General features: G+C 42.6%; 2 protein-coding genes across 2 annotated transcripts; one reads left to right on the top strand and one right to left on the bottom strand.

Annotated features, from left to right (window-relative positions):
* Positions 1-1,465: 1,465 nt before the first annotated feature.
* prima1 (proline rich membrane anchor 1) lies at positions 1,466-13,329 on the bottom strand. Its single transcript, XM_068338875.1, has 4 exons — positions 11,845-13,329; positions 10,890-11,031; positions 8,554-8,686; positions 1,466-3,864 (listed from the first exon to the last, which is right to left on the bottom strand). The coding sequence occupies exons 1-4, from the start codon at positions 12,124-12,126 to the stop codon at positions 3,765-3,767; spliced, it is 657 nt and encodes a 218-aa protein (XP_068194976.1). The 5' UTR covers positions 12,127-13,329; the 3' UTR covers positions 1,466-3,764.
* Positions 13,330-16,158: 2,829 nt separating this feature from the next.
* Positions 16,159-20,200, top strand: LOC137610948 (protein FAM181A-like). Its single transcript, XM_068338874.1, has one exon. It carries the CDS (start codon positions 19,124-19,126, stop codon positions 19,901-19,903), a length of 780 nt encoding a protein of 259 aa, XP_068194975.1. The 5' UTR covers positions 16,159-19,123; the 3' UTR covers positions 19,904-20,200.
* Positions 20,201-20,371: the final 171 nt, after the last annotated feature.

Raw genomic sequence — 20,371 nt, 5'->3', positions numbered from 1 at the left:
TGTGTGTGTGTGTGTGTGTGTGTGTGTGTGTGTGTGTGTGTGTGTGTGTGTACATATGTTAGAGAGAAACCCACATTGAGAGAAGGTGCGGGCCAAAAGAGTCATTTGTAATAATGATATCCTACAATATGACTATTAAACACACACACTCACTCGCACATGCACGCACGCACGCACGCACACACACACACACACACACACACACATACACACACACTCCCTGGTGACCCTAAGCTAGCTGAATCAGGCTGCAGTGCCCCTTCTCATCAACCTCTTGTCTTGGCTCATCAAAGAGCACCTCTCCTGCTGCTTCCCTCCGTGTGCGAATCTGTATTGAAGTAGTGATGGATGCAGGTGTTTATGTGACTGTGTCCCAGCGTGTGCGTGTGTGTGTGCGTGCGTGTGGGTTTAATCAAGTCCCCCTCGCTCTGGTGTTGCATCTGTCAGCCACTGCCACTGTTGTTATCGTTTGAACTCGCAGCCCTTTTCCAGAGAACCTCTCTCATTAGCAGCAGCTTATGTAATCAGTGTCCCACAGGTATCCAGCACTTTCCCCACCCCTGCCTGCTGCCTCCTGGAGGACCATATGGGAGCGCTGACCTGATGAGCAGGCACCTGGAGGCACTAAGAGTAATTATTGCTGACCAAAGGCCTCTCAGTCAGGCAGGGTGTGAGTGGGTGCTCAAAGATTGTGAAGGTCAGCTTTGGAAGGACTATGCTAGCTCTCACAGATGCAAACATTGTACTAATGCACCAGCACGACGTGTCACCAGATGTGTGCCTTGGTGACATTTCTTGATTAAAGAGCAGGCTGAGAGAGGTCGCATCATGCAGACTGCATCAGATCAACATAATTAGTAGTTTTTGTACAGAGACAATTTAAAGAATGCAAATCTCAAGAATGCTTGAAATGCCTCCTGAGAGCCTCGTTGCGACAGTGACAATCCCTGATTCCTCCGCCTAGTGCTGTCACATTGCTTTTATTACAATGAAATCCACAGCACCGTGGCTGGACAATGCATGAATGTTTAAATTGCTCAGAGCTTCCATTGGCATTAGCATCAAGTGGCGCGACTGAAGCTGGGAAGGCAAAGTACTCTATGGTCCCTCATTCACATTGTAATTCATTGACATTCCTCTTCAGTGCACCGCTGCATCAGCCTGTATAGTACAGGTTTCTCTCCATTGTTTATTTCACATCGTTATATTGCAGTTAATGGCTAACAAATTATAACAGAAATGGAAAAAAAATCATATTTATTTTGTGTAAGACCATTAACTTCTTTCAGTTTATTTTAAAGCACTTGCTACTTTAAGTGCATATATCCTTATAGTATTATTTTTTTATTACATTATTGCTACCAAGCTATAATATGAAGCCTATAACTCTCACTTATGTGCCTCAGTAAACCACATGGCTTGGAGGGGGGAGGGTCACCAACACTGATCAACAACACTCCTCAGCTCCACGCAGGCTGGGTGGGCATAGGCTGAACATAACAGACTAACTTTTATCACATTTGCCACATGTGGGCCACTTTGTCTGCCGTAGCATAACAAAAGATATCTGCACGCACACCTCTTTAATCACTTCAGACTGTAGCTCTCATGTTATGTACACTTTTATTTACAACTGAAAAACTCAGCAATGTAATCAACTTATGCACATCTTTCTATCTGTTTGGTATAATGCATAAATTGTACTATTGATTGCCATATATACATTAATGGCTTGCTCCATCAACATGACAACATTGACATAATTCTAAATGGTAGCATATCGTATAATTTTTACTATGTATAAACATATGCTCTGTCACACTGTACATTAATTAACAGTCAAGAAGGCAGATATTTAAATATCAATATTTACATTCATGCATCCATCATTCCTCTCATATACGTACATAGTGGGATATACTGTTAGCTAATAACCTGTGCATGTTTAGATGCAAGCATGTGTTTTTCCAAATGTCCACACTTTAGCCAGTATCTATACTAAACTGAAAGCCACAGAGTATAACCCACTCTCACTGAGTCCACTCATTATGCATGCACACTGATAGATAGACAGACAGACACACACGCACACACACACATTCATACAAACATGCATGTACACACACACACACACACACACACACACACACACACACAAATGATGTAAAAAAAAAAAAAAAAAGCCAGAGCAGCGGCAAGCGATGCTCTGATTTAGCTCAGTTGTGTTTTTCCAGCAGGGATGATCTTCTGTGAAACCTGATCTCTTGCTATTGGCTAAGTCTCTTGTCTCTCACCAGCACACAAGGTCAACCCTAGACTCCTGTACACCAATTATAAAGTGATGGGCTAAATAAATAAATAAAATGAATTAATGAATAAATAAATGAATGAATAAATACACACATACATACATACATACATACATACATACATACACACATAAAGAAAGATTGTCAAATTAAAACACGGCTGAAGGCATCTCGCTGATCTAGAGACTCCAAAACATTTAACCAAATCATTTTATGGCACGGTAATATTTTTGAAGGAGTGCTCTCATGTTGAGTTAACAGATCGTAAAATGGGGACTGGCTTATAATGAAGCAATGTTTGGAAAACACACAGTCACATAGCACATCAATGGGACCCCAGACTCTTCAGCTGGAGCATCGGGAATGCACAGAGTCATGAAGAACACCCAGAGTCGAGGCGACTGATACCGAAACACTCAACAGAGCCAGCGTTTGTTCTGCATCAGTGTCTCAGCAAACTGACAGCAGGCTTAAAACATCAGAGCATCACAAATGATTTACATGGATTAAAAATGACCAGTTTTTAAAAAAGAGCTATAAATAAATAAAATGAATTCATCAAGATGTTCAGTAGTCCTAATGACGTGAGTAACTTACGAGACAGTTTTTTCCCTTTAAGTAGAAAAATAAATTCAAAGGTAGCTAGATAGATAAATAAATAAGTAAATAAATAAAAACATAAATAGAGCAAATAAATTAAATCAATCAAAATGACCAAAGTATATTACATTGAGTATAGGTATTCTGAGACATTTTTGGCATGGTAAAATTACCACAATATCCCATGTTGATGTCATTGATCCTTAGTTCCTTGTCAATAAATTTCTTTAAATTGCATAGTCAGATAAATCCACATTTCAGAGCCAGGACCAACTGTCATGTCACACCTCTCACAAAGCATCTGAATCAAAAATGGAGAACCAAAGATGGACAGTGTGTTGATTGGAGTATAAAAAACATTGCATTCTCTGTAAAAACTGCATGCACTTTTTTTCTTATTGTGTGTGATGGGCTGTCCTGTCTGGCTGCCCATGGGACTGCAGCGCTGCTGTATTGTCTGTCGTTTCGTTGCAGATGTCAACAGTGTATGAGGACTGGATCTGCGGCAGACTGGCAGATAGTCCCTCTCCAGCCAGCAGCCAACCAGCCTGTCAGCAACACTTGCTGTTACTAAGAGCATAATGTTCAGCCTGCTGTGCCACTTTCAACACCGTTGGGGTTTGAGGATTTTTGTCTCCATCCATCCTGCCTTCATGTATTTTCCTTCCATCTTTTGCAGCTCATCTTGAGCCAAATGGCATCTTCAGTCCGGGCGACAAGCAAAGAAAAACAGTTTACCTAAAAACCTCAGGTAAAACCCAGTTACATTCTGGGTGAGAAGGGATTCTTGCATCCAGGGGGAGAGGAGAGAGACAGCAATTGTGATGTCACTTCCTGAATGTAGGAGGAGCCAGTCTATACCACAGTGTTGTTCGTACCCATGGCCTTCTTGTTACGGATGCTCATGGCGTACTCCCCACGACTTGTCCCGTTCTCCTCTTTTCGGAGCGGTTTCCTGCGAATAAACATTTTCATAACATGAGGACAAATTCCTTGACAAGAGAGATGTGACATTAGCTATAGGCCATGTCATTAAACAGAGTTTCGAGACTATTAACCTTTAGGCTGATTTGATTTCCTGGGCTGCTCTGGGTGGAAACGCTACTCCCCGCAATCCTTTCTAATAAACTCAATGTGCAAAGGTCATTTTTGCAAGGAAGCAGGAGGCAAAGATACATTGCAACACAGGGGATAAGGAAATTACCTTCACTGACTGGTATATGCAATCTTCTCTCTAAGTAATGAAAATGTGTGTGGCTGTCAAAACAACTTGGGAATAACATTGATACATAAATTCCCCCTAAACACCGGCTGCGCAGTAGCACTGTGAGCACGCTCCGGTGCAAAATAAAGCTCCAACACATGATCCCCCTGCTGCTGCTGGCCTGTGAAGAGCAGTATCATTCAATACAGCGCTTTTCATGCACTCCTAGCTGCCTTTGTGGTTATTATATTTGTCCAGTGTACTGTGACTTCTGCACCGACCCCCTCAGCTGCTCTCCCCTGCTCAGGCTTATGTAAGTCAGAGACAGATCTGAATACAGTTAAGTACAGTCATTGTCCCGCTCGACAGCGTACAGTGCCTTCACCGCAACAGAGGACCCTTGAGCGACATCTTAGCTCAGTGTCTCCTCGCCTCTGAAAGGCTGACCAGTCCAACTTGGACAAACAATCATTCCCAGTTCAGTCCGCTACAAATCTGTCCCACTTCCTGTGCATCGGGTACAGAGGGGATCCTTACAGGGTGAAATGAGCTCATACATGACGTTATGCAAGTCAGTGCAACAGCCAGGCAAGAAAAACTAGGTTTTAGTCTGACAGATTTTTAAGGGAGGATGTAACATAATGTAAGATTACGACGTAGACATGCGTATTATCTTCTCTTTTCAAATAAGAAGTGAATGAATGACTAATTTTCGGTTAGATTTTTTTTTTTGCTGAGCCATCCAGTGATAGCCGCTATGTTCTATGTTAAGCAAAAGAACACAAAGACTATTTTGAAGACATTTAATAACGTTGTTATATGATTCTGTTAGGATTTAAAGATTCAAAGCGACTGTAAAATATGACTCTTAAATATCACACAGCTAATATAAATGTGTTTTGGTGATGGGATGTTCATTTAGCCCTGTTACTTCTTGCTGTCACCTCAATTTGTCAGCTGCCTCCGTACAATTAAGACAATCTGATTTCACCGTGCTTCTTTAATGACCATCTTGTTGCTGTCAAGCTTTCAGACTCTTCCTGCCACGACTGTTTTTCCACTGTCATTTCAGAGCCTTGACCCACCTCCAACCCTTCATTCACCTCCTGTGTTCATCAGAGCTCGTCACACAACTCTTTCGTTTGGAGATTCCATCTTTTACCAAAGTTGGTTGGTTGATTGAATTATTGATTAACAAAAAGATCCTCCCTTAACACCAATGTAAGTTGGGATAAACCAGGAGAATCCAGGATTTTATTTTTTCCCACTGCAGGTTTGATATTTCTAGCAATGTTGGAATTTTGATAGAAAGAACAGATTTTTTAAGGTGGTTTCTGTGGATCAGCAACCTCAAATCAGGGTTATAGGACTATGATTTGGATTTTGCTTTGTTTTCTCATAATCTTGTCCTTTTAAGCATCTTTCCAAAATGCGAGTGTTCAACAAATATTACAATTAACTGTGCTTGCGGTAAAATTACCACAATATCCCATGAAGCTGAACTTTATACATTAAGACTACAGATTAAATGTGATATGGAATGAGTAGAACGTCTCCATTTAGTCTGGAGTGGTTAGGGCTGTTGGAGTTGATGTGAGCTAAAGTGAATGAACTTTCCAGAGGGACTCTTGTCAACTGGAAGGAGAACCGTATGCTTGGGGACACCAGGGATAGATGCTAGCCATGTGGGACAGATGCTCCTTGTTCTGTCCCTGTGGGGCTTGGGGAAAGCCTCAAATGGGAAACTGTCCAGCCATAGGGAGGAAACACATTCTGCTGCATGGGAGATGATTGGCTAGGAGTTGGAATATACCAAGGATTGCTTGAGGGGGATATATGACATTATTTGCAGTCAGTCTGGGAATTTTTCTACTTGAAAGCATCAGTGGGGCTGATATCCGTTAGTTATGCAACATTCTTGTAGCTCACTAATAATTTTAATCCTGGATATTTTTGACAGGTCAGTATTTCATTTCTCATGTGGTGAAAAACTTTTTGACACTGATGATATATATATATATATAGCCTGCTGGAAGGCCCTTTCGATCCTTCCCAGCTCTCCCAGGATGTAATCTCTGCTCGGACTGACCACGTCGCTTTGGGCTGCCACACGGGGCCGAGCCCTGGGCCTCTCAGACCGACCCCTAACCGGGTCTTCAATAATAGATGCCATGCTGTTGACACATGGCAGGTGGCAACACAACACTTCACAGGTTGGATGAATATTTCATATCAAAGCTGTGCAATCACAGCACACTTGCCTGTTTGAAGTTTGAGGAATGGATCATGGTGAAAATGGGACATGTGTTATGCTGTTTGTGATTACTCTAGCCATCTGGAAATTACAGTAACATGCCATGGTTCAAAGAAAGAGCATTATGAAACAGACGGTAAAAATCTGTCTGCAGTTTTAGTGTTACTGGTAGAATCATTTGGAAAATAGAGCACCTGACATTATTTTGACAGTAAATACCCTTATTTTGCATCACTTTGCCTTCATTGTATCTGTGTTTCCTTTGGACATGCTATATTGCATTTGTAAGGATCAGATGTGATTTGTCTTTGGATGAGCCTCTCAGTGTTTTGGGGAAAAACATCCAGCTTCCTTAGTGAGTTGGTTTGAGTTCTATTTGTTCTGTCTTTTTTGAATGGCTGCCAGCCTGGACTTCAGTGTCATGTCTTCTGCTTTGGACGGCTCGGCAACAGTAAAACACAGTCCGCTTGCAAACACCAGCCTCCCTGGTGCTGTGGCCGCTCAATGGAATTATAGGGTTGTTGTTTTTTTCTCTCCAGCCCCTTTGCTTCTGAAAGATGACTGGCAGACACAGATTATAAAACATAACAAAGAACCATGAGGGCTGGGACCTGCAGAACAAGCTCCTCTGCTGTCTGTGGAGCTCAGGCATTGGCCCTCAGCCATCTGATTTTCTTTGGGAAAGCCCAGAGCTTTGAGGGGAAGGAAGGGCTATATATATATAACTAGCTGTGCTTCTCTCACTGTCAAACTCTCACACACATTGTTATTGAATAAAATGCTCAATTACTGCCTTTGCTTGCTTTGGCAAATATTTTTTCTGTGCTTTTTTGCTGTGTTGTTTCCCTCTCTCTCCTCTGAGGAAGGACGGATGATTAGAGTATCCATGACAAATGTTAACGGAATAGCATCCTTCCCTTTCCTGTCCTCTTATTGGCTGGTGACTAATGAATGCCTAATGAGGCCATCCTGGACTGACCTGAGTATTTTTCCCTCCTCATTCAGAGTGGAGGGCAGCTTGGCTTGGCACATAATCTGCAGTCTAGAGCCCACAAAGCTTCAGGACACGACCCGCTTGCATGTATAAAAGATGTGGCCTGCGACTGAATGACTGCGCAAATTAATTCATAAATAATGACTTGGGTTTGGGGCTAGAGCCTGTATTGCAACAACACTTTCTTACAGCTACTGCATTAAAAAAAGGTGCCCCTTGGCTACACGGGGGGCTGGAGAAATGCCATAATGAATTCCTGAGCCAACCACCAATTACTTCCGCTGCCTGACTTTGCTTATTTGTTGTTTAGAGAAAGGAGAAATAGAGTTCTGCTGATGAAAGCCTTATAGTATCTGGCATGCAGGCTTTATACCGTTCCATAAATATAATAAGGAGTGATGCTAAATCAATGTAAATACAACCAAGCAAAAGACAGACATAGCTCCTGATTTTAGCAGTGTAATTCTAAGTGTGTAAATACGCCAAGATGATATACTGCATCTATGTGTGCAAAGATGCTGTTTGATAATGGATGGATGCACACAAGTATCCTCCACATGCATCCCTCTGTGAATGTGCAGCGCTTTGCACGATGTGGGAGAATGTGTGTGTGTGTGTGATTGCTAAATGTCTGCAAACATTAACATGGATGTCAGAGTGCATGTGTGACACCGTTCTGCCTGAATGTCACACAGAGAATTGGGTCTGGGTTGTGCTACAGGCGAAAACCTCACACAGCCTTGTCACTAATAAGCCAAATGGGGGAAAACAACAGCAGCGTCTTGGGATTCCTCTGCTCGCCTCTTTGCTTTCATTTTCATGAGCCCAGCTGCCATTCTAGGAAGCTTCAGACACTTAAATAAATTGAAATCTACACAGTATTGAGAAGTCAGGCCAATTCGATTAATTAGTTTAAAATATCGGATGCTTCTGGGCGACTCGGCATACTGGATCTTCCTCGCTGACGGTTACAACCCATTTCATTATCTAACCTCTCTGACCTAAGAGCGACCCAGTGGGGTGATGACAGGGTCACCGCGGTTTCCTACGTGACTTACACACAAAGGCAGGGGAGATCATTTAGCGTCCCGTGGGTCCAACTATACAGGACGTTTAGTAGCTTGATTGTCTTTCAAATGTCATCACTAAACACAGCGTGATTTAACTGAAATTAAGTTAAATGACATCCAACCTCTTGATGGCCTTGTAGCAGATGATGATGGCTGAAAGGAGGAAGACGACTGAGGCACAGCCCACCGTTCCAAGAACTATGATATCCATCTCCATCCACCAGGGCCTCATCAAAGGCACTATGGGCTCTGCCACTTACAAAAAAGAAAAGAAAAGAGGGAGCATGAGGAGAGAGATTTGGATGTAGAAGAAGAGAAAATAAATTAAACATTGAATTAATTTGAAAAATCACATAGAAGCACACACAAAGACACATATATGTGATTTTCCTCCCTGCTCTGAGTTCATAAAACGCTGTGTCCTCACCTGTTCAGTAGGTCTTAGGTTCAAAGATATCCAACCTGACACCATGAATCATTTAAGGTCCCATCAACCTTCCTTACACCAGCACTCTTGTCCACATCAATTACTGTTGCAGGAACCTCCTGCTCTTTCCACATTAGATCCATGAGGTAAGATTGCTCACCAGGAATGCTGAATAACATTATGTGCATCAGCAACTTTGTGTCTGTAATGCTGAACCTTCCTCTTGTCTTTCTCCACCATCCGTGCATCTGTTTAATCACGTGCATAGCTATCCATTTAGCAGCATGAATGCTACTTCATTCCAGCTTTGTGCTCCTGAGCACATGGAGTCACAAACTTCTGGCTTCTGCAGGTTATCAATGAGTGGAAGGGTTTACATCACAGCAACAAACACTCCTTAGTAATGCTGTGGATTACCTTATACCACAACACATTTCTATGACTCCTACAAGGCATCAATCACACCACGTCATAAGTCAGTATGAATTCAAAAGCTCCTCAGAGCCAAACTTCCACTTTAATCCAACATTTTGTAAGTAGCTGAAGGATTTGATTCAGTCGTTTGTAGGGATCTACTTCATTGTGTGGAAGTACACTCCTTTAAAGGACTTCAGAAACCTTTTTCAGCACAGACTTACCTAACATAGACATTTTTTTTTACTTCCAGTGGATGAATAGGTTTGTGACTGTCCCAGTTTTTCAAGTAAGGTATGCATATTAATTTCGTTTTGAAACCCTATAGTTTAAAGGACAATTTCAACCGACAGTGTTGTGTCAATTGGTCAAAAGAGAAGAGATCAAGATAATTATGTGTGTGTGCAGATTACACAGAGAAGTGGAAATCTAATTTAAGTAAATTATTCACAGTTTCCCCATTCTCTACAAAAAATTCTGTGTAAAGCAGAAAGGGAATAAAAATTGCCCTAGTTATCATAGTTATCATGACACACTGCTGCTGATGGAAGCATCAAACACTAGAAGTGGAGTTTTCCACCAGTGCGTTGGCTGCAGTTGGGCATTCAAACCCCTGCAGTCAGATGGTCATGGTATCCTTTATAACAACTTACATAGAGGGTCTATAACCCTTCATTCATAGATGGCTCACAGAGGTCTAACTGTAAAAACAAACAAACAGTGGAACTGATTAATTAAAAGCTTTATACTGCTGTCTGTCGTGATGCTAATGATTTAACACCCTTCCCAGCTTGTAGTATTAAAGGCTGACGGTGAGTGATTCAAAAGTCACAGTAATTGCTCAGAGTAGCTGCATCATCAGCAACGCCTGTCCCATATTTCAGCGTACGGTGGATCCGACTACATACAAATCACATCAAGTTTCATTGAGCACACCAGAGTAATATATTTGTCTCTCTGTGGATGGATTTATCATTAGATTAGGGCCAAAGAGGGAGTGTTGGAGAGGAAAAGGTGCTGCAACAGGCAGTGGCTCCAAACCAGTATGTGTGCTTCTTGTATGCAAGCACCAACACACACACACACACAGACATACATGCAAAAAAAAAAAAAAATCACCCGCATTCCCTGATTTTGCCGGAAGCTCAACTTCAAAACGAAGCTTGGAACTACTGAGCTGGTTCATTACCTCCTTATCGCTTTCAAATTAAAGCTAATTTAATTAACTCGTCTGTTTTAATCAGGGGTCCTCCGGGGGGAAACCCTAGCACAACCACTGAGCTGAGCAGCCCAGCGGGCGTGGATCTCACAGGCAGCTGGGTACTCCCCAAGGTCAGACCCGGCATAAATTAGTCTTGTGTTCAGCTGTCAACATCACGCTGGCTCTATCACACGCACATGCAAAGCTGCATCCATGGGCGCACAGAAAACTCCAGGGGGGTTGATGGTACATTTTTTTCCTTCTTCTTCTTCCGAGCATAAAAGGCAAACACTTAACGTCAAAACAGTTTCTTCAGACTCGCTCTCGTCTGGTTTAGTGAGCGAGATCTCTGCGGGGCGAGAGTAGACTGAGGGTGAGACAGACTCGGAGAGAGACAGGCGCGAATGCCAGCTTACCTGTGGTGCCCAGTAGCCGCGGGGGAGGTGGGGGAGGCGGTGGGGGAGGGAGGGGAGGGTATCTTCGACAGTTGCATGCCAGCTGGCACTGCTCACTAACTTTCTCCGCCGCGGTCCGTGAGCATGACCTCTGGAGTTCTCCCTTATGGTGAGGGAGAGAGAGACAGACAGACAGACACCGACATGGAGCATCATCAGCATCACAGCGTGCAGAAACAGGGATGCACCTGCACTCGGTATCCTCTCGCTCTTTTTCATATCACGGCTCTGATGTGGTTGCTGTGTGTGAAGTACATGCAGAATAGCATCACATCTATGGCTGCAGCCCGCTCCCTATAAGAAAACCACCCACCAACAGAGTGGGAAGCAGGCTGCCCCTAGGAGTGTGCGTGGGTGGACTTGGAAACTCAAGTAGATCACATTACACATGAACCCTGGCAACACTGTGTGAGCAACAGCTCACCACTATCTGTAGGCAGCAGCAGCGCGGGGCAGAGGTTAGAATACTCATCACTAACATATGCCTGCTGTAGGGATCCTGGTGGGATAACTGAATATTGCTATCATGAAAACACAGTTGACTGCTCCATATTCCCACTACTAGAAAGCTGAGTGTCTCTAGTGTGTGTGTGTGTGTGTGTGTGTGTGTGTGTGTGTGTGTGTGTGTGTGTGTGTGTGTGTGTGTGTGTGTGTGTGTGCATGGCTTCATTTCTCATGCCTTACTGGAAACCACACATGAATGCCTAACAGTATTTCCTACACACAGGTGTTGGCCTGGACTGGTGACTCCCAACATCCTGTGTAAACATACATGTAATATTAATTATAGCATTATATATATAAGTGGCTTTGAAAAATATTCACGTCCACAGTTCTTATCCATAGTCCATCAGTAAATCGAACTCCTTGTTACATTAGTGTAACAGCTTCTCATGCGTAAATTCATCATGCTTACCTGGCAAGAGAGTAAAAACAGTGAGAGAAGGCAATGACCGAAGAGGAAAGGCCAAAAACTTAAAGTAAATGGCATTAGATCTTGGACGAGCATTCCTTTTGTGCTGTTCTCGAAGATACTAAGCAGCGTTTCCAACAAATGAATGCAGTATACATAGGCTTGAACAGTTTGAGAAAGAACCATCCACCCTGTCCAGTTCAGCGGCGATATCTGTGACAGACGTCTCCAGAAATAGTTTATGCCACAATCATTTTCCTCTAGAAATCCCGTTGTCGGTAGCATAGGACAGGCGAGCCGGTAGGAATAACTCACATCTCGAAAGAAGTTTTTTTTTTTTTCTTCTTCTTTTTTTTGTTTTTTTTTCTTATTGCCACTCAGATGGCGACGCGGATCACGCCGCTACTCCGTGTAAATATGAGGGCGGTGGATGGCCCCGTACCTTACATCCCTCCTCGGCTGCAAGCATGAGTGCAAATGGGCCATCGAAGTTGAAGAGAGAGGGGGAAAAAGAAAAAGAAAAAAGAAAAAGAAAAAAAAACCACGAACAAGGGAGCGATCCTCAGGAATAACGCGCGGCAGGATTCCTCCCAACTGGATCACACATCGCCTCAACTTATCTAGGCTGAATACAGTTTGACCGAGTCCGGAGGGCAGAGCCGAGGGTTAAACTGATGCGTTCCCCTCTGTGCCAAAAAACAGCGGGCTGTTTTATACCGGAGCATCACCGCCGCGCACTTGATGCAGCGCTCACATCAGCTCAGTCCTGACAGCGTGTGCTCCAACAAATTCACCCTCCGCTGCTCAAAAAGTCCCCCCTCCCTCCCTAACAGCAGTGGGGAAAAGGGAGAGAGAGGGGGGGGGGCTGTGGTTATGAAGGAGTCGTAATGTCATTGGGGATTTTTCTTGTTTATGTTTGATTTTTTTTTTTTTTTTTTTTTTTAATAGTGGTAGGCAGAAAGTAAAAGCCCACAATGCGCGGAGGCGAGTCCGTCAGGATGACGCGTAATGGACCAATTTAAAGTCAAGTGGAGAGAAAGGGAGAGAGCGCAAAGACGCCTACCGACTGAAAAACACTGGCATGCCCGTGTTTGATGTGCTGTTTGCCCGCTAGAACACTTCGCGGCACAAAGTCCCAAAGTAGGCTGAGATCAGCAGGGCTGATGGAACTTGGCATCCGCTGTCGAAGCTCAACAACAAATCAGTTTGAATATATGTGTTTATCAGATGTTTCTATTTTAAACTTCATTTTCTTTATTGACTCTTTAACCTCTGATACTATATTGATGCAATAACTGGAGCTGTAGGCCAGACTCCAAAGAATCAGACTGTAAAGGGTCGTTTGTGAGAGCAGAGTTGCGTAATGGTCTTGGTGTTCTCCACTAGGCACAGTTATGAAATTAGCCCACAGCCCAGAGCCGTGGATGTGGAACTAGAGAGGCTACGTGACATTCACACTTAATTGGAATTCACTATCAGCCAGTAACTAATAGAGAGGATTCATACCAGCTTTTTCTGTTTTCAAAAGATGATGTTAACTGTTTCTGTTTACATTATTCACATCACACAGAAGCTAAATCAGTAACTTTTTTTTTTAGGATAACATGAAAAAGCTTTACTCATATATCCAGATACAGGTTCCAAAATCACTGAGAACTACTGTTAAATTAATTACCTTCACTTCATTTTTTTTTTTTTGGTCTTGTTGGTTAATTTGTCTGTCTGGCTTTTAGCAGGATGCTTTAAAAACTACTTGACAGATTTTCATGAATTTTCGCAGGAGAGTTGGGCATACGGGAGGGGGAAAAAATTTTTTTTTGAAGTGGATCCAAATAAAGGATACAGGATTTTGTCACTTTCCTTACCATTTTGAGATCAAGCATTTTTCAGCAATTGCATCTATCATGCATATTTCCTCCGGGATTAATAAAGTATCTATCTATCTATCTATCTATCTATCTAACTACACGGTTCAGATGAAATGTTGTAGGATTGGGTTTGGCAAGGACAGGACTTGTGGAGTGGATCTGGAGGAAAGAGATTCTTTCTACTTTTCTGACCATTGTAAGGTTTTCATAAACCTTATTTACACATTAATTACTTGATGGTTTACCGTGAAACTGGATGAAAGAGAGGAGCATGTGCTATGAAATGAATTAACATATTTTGGAATAGATATATTTAAAAGAACTGATCCAAGAATTGGTGGCAAATTTATACATGTATGTTCTCTCCATTTCTGCCTGGATTCTGTTTGGGTTCCCCAGCTGCCTCCCACTAACAAAAATAGGCAGCTTAGGAAAATTGGTCATGCCAAATTGTCCGTAGGTCTGCGTGAGTGGTTGTTTGTATTTCATGTGGCCTTTACATGAGCTGGCATCTTATCCAGGGTGTGCCCTGCTCATTGCCTGTAGCCGGCTACAATAGGATCCAGCAGACTCATGAGGTGTATAAGCAGCTCTACAAGAAAATAGATGGATGGATGCATGGATGGATGCATGGATCCATGAATGTCTGTCATCTGCCTCTGTTGACATAATGAAATATGTTTTCTTTCCACATTGTTTTCAGTCGCACATGAACTGTTTTACAGATTTTCATAAAACCGGTGAAAGAGTATGTCATGTGACAAAAATAGAATCACCAAAATTCTGAGTCAATCTCATTAAAGTGGAGCACACCGACTTTTAAAAAAAATAATTTTCCAAAAGCCTGAGAGACAGCCACTTTGAGCATGTCTTATTGGATTTATATTAAACAGTGATGTCGCCATAAGATCTTCCACAATGTGATAGATCAAAGTACAGTATTTCCCACACTATACGGTGCATCTAAAAGCCTATAATTTTCTCATAAACCTACCTTATAATCTGATGCGCCTTATAAATGAAATAAATTATAAAATAAACAAAGCGTTAACGGTGCAGCTTACAATCCAGTGTACCTTATAGTGCGGAAAATACTGTACTACTACAGACCCAGAATGTTTAATTTTAATTGGCAGAAAAAATTAACAAAAACGTCACAGGATACTGAGCTTGATCCTGACCAGAAAATCCATTGATTGACTGATTGATTGATTGATTGATTGATTGATTGATTGATTGATTCATTCATTCATTCGTTCATTTTTCATACTGCTTTCTCTGCTTACGTGGGTCACGGGGTTGCTGGGGCCTATCCCAGCGGACTTACAGGCATGAAGCGGGGAGATGTTCCAGACATGTTACCAGTGCATCGCAGAACCACACGAAAAACAAACAGATACTCAAGCACATTAAGCACTACTCACAGTATCATGGGATTGTTGCTTTTAGGTGCTTTGAATAATGGAATATCTGTGTGCTCTGGGTGTTGTCTAGTTGTATATGGAATATCTACAGGTTTAGGATCGATCCAAGATGTTACTTTAGAAAGTAGGAAATAGTGATCAGCATTTAGCACTGATTCCTTACATTTTAGAGCCTTTCATCAATTATGAATGATTACTTGCAGGCACGCAGGATTTTACTACTTCCCTTTCTGTATGCATACACACACTCTGTTGTGGAGCGCCAACACCATCCCTTAAACCGTTTATAGATCCATTATCTTTCATAATGCACTTCAGCAGCAGCGATACTTGAAAGGTGTCAGCTTTGCAGGACAGGGTCTGCACAGTAAATAAACATGCTTTCCAGTTTGTATTTCCCTGTCAGATCATATTCATGTTTCACACATCCACAGTCATTCATCGGGCCCAAATGATTTATTCCTCTGAAGGTACTGCTTGAGTTTAAATAACAGAAGCAGAAGCCAACTGTGTCACATGCGTCTTATTCCAAATACCAAAAACAGCATCTAAGCCAAATATTCAAAGAACTTTGGATTAAGATCAATGGATTCAGCACGTTGCCCTACAGCATCTGTATTTATTTATTTAGTTTTACGGCTGAGCATTCACCACATCTCTTGCCTATCAAACAGCTCTTCACAGACAGTAATGGGTTGAGCTCATGCACAAGAGCTGTGGGTGACTTTTAGAGTGGAAAATCCACAGCTGCTGTTAAACTGCATTTGCACATACAAAGCAGAGATTTTCCAGAGTTTAAGTTGACAACAAGCCTGGGTTTGGCATCTAGTATGCCCAGCAGTTCAGCTTGTCCATCCTCTCCTCCAGTCTGTCTCAGAATTGATTATCTGACAAGAAAAAAGCACTACATCCTCCTGGTTCCTTCCTGCTGCCACAAACATACATCACATCCCCTTAAAAGTCAGATAAGAAAACCTCTTAATAAGATTACTCTGTCATTCAGTGTTGTTATTCATGTAGAGATACTTAATCAGCACCCGTTCTAACAAACTGAGCTGGAAATGTTACATCAAAATCTGTGACATTTAACTCATATTAATGGGCGATTATATTAACGGAATTGTGTTTTCTTTTGCAGTCTGTGCATTTCTCCTTTATTCTAGGCGTCCAGCCGCACTTAACGTAGTGGAGGAAGATTGCCATCTAGTGGGAGAATCTAGTGCTAAATTGCATGTCGGTGAAAATATTACAAAATAAAAAAGAACAATTTTCTCAAGATGAATTTTCTATTTACTCTAAACTTTGTAATTTTTAAAAAAAATCCGGAACATCAGCATATTTTTTTATTTCTTTTAATCAATAATAATTCAAGTAGACAAACAAAGACCACATGGAGGATACCCTGGTCTTTTGTCTAAGCTGACATTATCCTCAGACTTACCCAGAGCCAGATTCTATTTTGAGTGCAGATCATTTATTTCTCCTATTTACTGGAAATTCATCTCCGTATTCCTCTGGGAAAATGTTTGTCGTCATTCATTAAAAACTCTTCAGCATAATGTGTATGGCTGGGTTGATCCATTGCTTTTGGGAAGTAATAATATCTCACACTGCCATTGAATATGAATGTGTTCTTTTTTTATCCAATCAATGCTTCTTAGATGTAAATTGGGTGAGTGCCAGATCTCTTCTGGTGTTTCTAAATTTACTCGACGTTGACCTACAGAGAGTCTTTATCTTGTTGAAACAAAGTGTGTGTGTGTGTGTGTGTGTGTGTGTGTGTGTGTGTGTGTGTGTGTGTGTGTGTGTGTGTGTGTGTGTGTGTGTGTGTGTGTGTGTGTGTGTGTGTGTGTGATTTATAAATTTGTTACAGAATTTAATCTTGTGTCTCCATCTGCTCTGCTTCTTGTACTGCTGTAAAACTTTGCTCCCCTGGGTAGTGGATCAATGCAGTCTTATATTACATGCATTACATTTATTTTTGAACAAAGACGGGAGAATGTTCTCAGTAGAAAATTCCATTAATGTACGTTGACGCTTCTGACAGAGTCATATTTCAGTTGTATTTGCTCCACTGGGCTTCAGCTGAATAGATTTTCAGTTATAGAGTGCAAACAAGGTGAAGAGTGGTGGCTCAGCAGGCTGCTTTATCCCTGTACTACATACCCCAAAACGCTGTAACCAGTGCATTTTGGATGTGCACCAAACGTATGACAGTTGCTTATCTCCAAAGCTGTCATGAAGTAGTTAAAGAATGTCTGTGTTAAATGGATTGATGGCAGGTAAACACCAAAATATGCTAAAAATGGAAATGGAATTATAGAAAAAGCTGCATAAATCAGCTCAACAACCCCAAATATTTGCTTGGCAAACATTTCTTCCACCTGCCTTGGCACAGGGACAGCAACATGCTGTGAATTTATAGGTGCTACTGTGGTCTTTCCCTTTCTCATTCTTCATCGCTTCAAAAGAACAGAAATGGGGTGACAGGCCAAAGGAGGGGAGCCCCATTGTTAATTGGTCTTTTCAGCTGAACAGAGAGGTGGGAGACAGAAGAAAGGGGTGACAATAGGATCCCAATGCCTCCTCAGAACAGGGGGATTCACTACCTAAAAAAAAAAAAAAGATAGACCAGACAGAGACGATACAGACCTGCAGTGCTCTCCTCAAACAACCCCAAACTGAGTGAATGAGGCAATCAATCATTTATCCTGCAGCTCACTCTGGAGAAATGACCTGTCGGCTCGATACAGAGGGTTTATGATTTGGGGCAGCATAGTGCACAACAAAAATTGAAGAGTTACGCACCAGACAAACAGTTTCCTCACATCCCATTCCTCTGCTGAGCCTCTGCTGTGGTTCAATGGAAGGATAGGTGCTCCTCTTTCTACTTCAATAAGGGGATGAAGCTCAATTAGCATTTCACAAGTCCCCCTTTTCCTCCTTCATTGCAACCTTCCCCGCGGAGCCCATGCTTTCTCCGGGGATTGTCCTGTTTTGGGCCCTTGTTGCCGTTGGCAGGGTGACAGTATTCGAGTGTGCAAACTTGTGCTATTGTTCACGGGCCAGAGGGAGCCATGGAGACCCCATAATATGACACAGGAAAATGTTTGCTGATGGCAATTCTATGGGCTTTGTCCGATCCTTTCTCCTTCATGACGACTCGATTTAAGTCTCTAAATGTTTGACTACAAATGCAGGAGTGCTATCCAGATCCTTTGCTTTTGTCCCTGGAGGTTTGAATGAGTAATTCAGCCTTTGTGTCTCTCGATTGAGGGGGCAAATAGAAAGACAAGATTCTTGAGCGTTCAAGCCCCGTTCCATGGTTATGCACTCTTTAGACCACCCCCCCCCCCCCCCATCCCAGCATCCTTTTCCTCACCGAACCCTACAGCTGACATCAGTGGAGGGTATGTGGGGCATCCCATGATTCAAACTCCACGTTAGCGGCTCTGGGATAAAGTTAGAAAGCGCACATAATAAACCAGGATGCGCGCTCAGACGCGGGCAAGCACCCGATTTTAAAAGATGCTTGGTCGATTCATCGAAATCGCCGTGTAGAAAAAAATATATCGCATCCCCTCTGCGGTTTTTTTTTTTCTAGATCACCACGACAACAATATGCAATGGTGAAGAATTCGATACCAGAGCGCTTGGAGGCTGATTGAGGTGCATTGTGAGGGGCCTGAGGTCGCTGATTGGTTCAAGGAAAGCACCATAACTACAAGGAGTTTATATTCATTCAACATGTTGTAGTGCTAACCACTACAGCCTGGACCCAGATCTGTGCCCGAATTGAGTCTTTGAGAGGGTTTGGACCCAGCAGCGGTGAGTAAAGGGTTATTAAACCATCACATGTGATTTAAAGTGCAGAATTCTTAAAGCAAAGAGTAATGCGCACATGATAAATTTAAATTCGTTTTACCTTTAGATCTCGATGTTACACCACAAGTTCTGACATGGACTGACTGGACAAGAATCAGTGCAACTATGGCAAATGCGGACAGTGAGGTCAAGACGTTGCTGAATTTTGTAAATTTGGCATCCAGTGATATCAAAGCGGCCTTGGATAAGTCGGCTCCGTGCAGACGCTCCGTGGATCACAGGAAATATCTACAGAAACAACTGAAGCGCTTTTCTCAGAAGTATTCCAGAATCCCAAGATGCCACACACACAGGTCAGCTGAATACGGGTGCTCCAAACCTGTGGAGACGGTTCACCAGAGCTTAAAGCTGGTAGACAAGGTCAGATCGGATGCGCAAGGACTGGAGAACGTGGACAACACCGCGCAGCAGGTGCCGATGAGGAAGCGCCAACTACCAGCATCGTTTTGGGAAGAACCCAAGTTGGTCCACACTAAGAAGGAACACTCACATTTAGGACCCAAAAGAACCCATACGGGGATATCTGAGGACATCGAAAATGAAAAGAGGAAGAGGAGTTGGGATGTTGACGCGAAGGCCAGCCTGTCAGCGTCCAATCGACGCAGCGCTGAGGAAAAAGACTCGCAGAAATTGGACTTGACCTCTCATCACTGCGTGAGCGTCTGCGGCTGCTGTCCCTTCCAGTACCACGGACATCAGCTGCTCCACAGTCACGTCGTTGTCCCTCATGCGCCCACGGGACTGTGGAGCAAATCAGTGGGGAATGAGGCGGACAGACCTGAGCGCATTTATGGGCAGAAAATTCACACTCACGTTGTGGTGAAACCCATACCGACAAAACCCACCGTCCAGTCACCGATATTCAGCGTGTTTGGATTCATTTAGTATCAGAAAAATGTGTAAATAAGACTCTTTATGTTCACTTGGTGCTCCACACAGCCAACTCTTCTTGTTACAAAATGTGTGCATGAGACACTTCCTAAAGCACTTATTGGAATACGTCTTATATTTCCAGTGTTTAGGGTTATGTAGCACTTGCTGAAAACGGTATCATGTTTACTTTGGTGCCAATCTGAGGCCTCCGAGTATCTGAACTCTGAAAGTAAGTTAACGGTTTTCTACTTTTATTGTCCTACTAGAGAATGACTTTAGCTCTTACAGCACCAAAAGTCATATGAATGAATGAATGCATCTTGTTTTAGTTTTCTTTTTGAGTGATCAGAATAGAATGTGGGACATAGATTGCCTCCTCTCTGTCAAAGTATTGTTTGATCAGCACATTTGAAGCGTTGCCTCATGTTTTCAAATAAATGATTTAACTTCCCTCAATAACTCCGTTGGGTATTAGATCAT

Source organism: Antennarius striatus, chromosome 17, assembly GCF_040054535.1.
Source record: "Antennarius striatus isolate MH-2024 chromosome 17, ASM4005453v1, whole genome shotgun sequence".
NCBI classification, from domain to species: Eukaryota; Metazoa; Chordata; class Actinopteri; order Lophiiformes; family Antennariidae; genus Antennarius; species Antennarius striatus.
Note: the sequence above shows the minus strand (reverse complement) of the source record. Positions and strands in the feature narration are given on the sequence as shown.

Bases quoted from the DNA above. Each gene is read 5' to 3' on its own strand.
- LOC137610948 (XM_068338874.1), top strand. From the start codon at position 19,124: ATGGCAAATGCGGACAGTGAGGTCAAGACGTTGCTGAATTTTGTAAAT.
- prima1 (XM_068338875.1), bottom strand. From the start codon at position 12,126: ATGCTACCGACAACGGGATTTCTAGAGGAAAATGATTGTGGCATAAAC. The intron at 11,032-11,844 runs GTAAGCATGATG...CCTCACCATAAG, and splicing joins TGTTTTTACTCTCTTGCCAG to GGAGAACTCCAGAGGTCATG. The intron at 3,865-8,553 runs GTTGGATGTCAT...GTTTATTCGCAG, and splicing joins TGCTACAAGGCCATCAAGAG to GAAACCGCTCCGAAAAGAGG.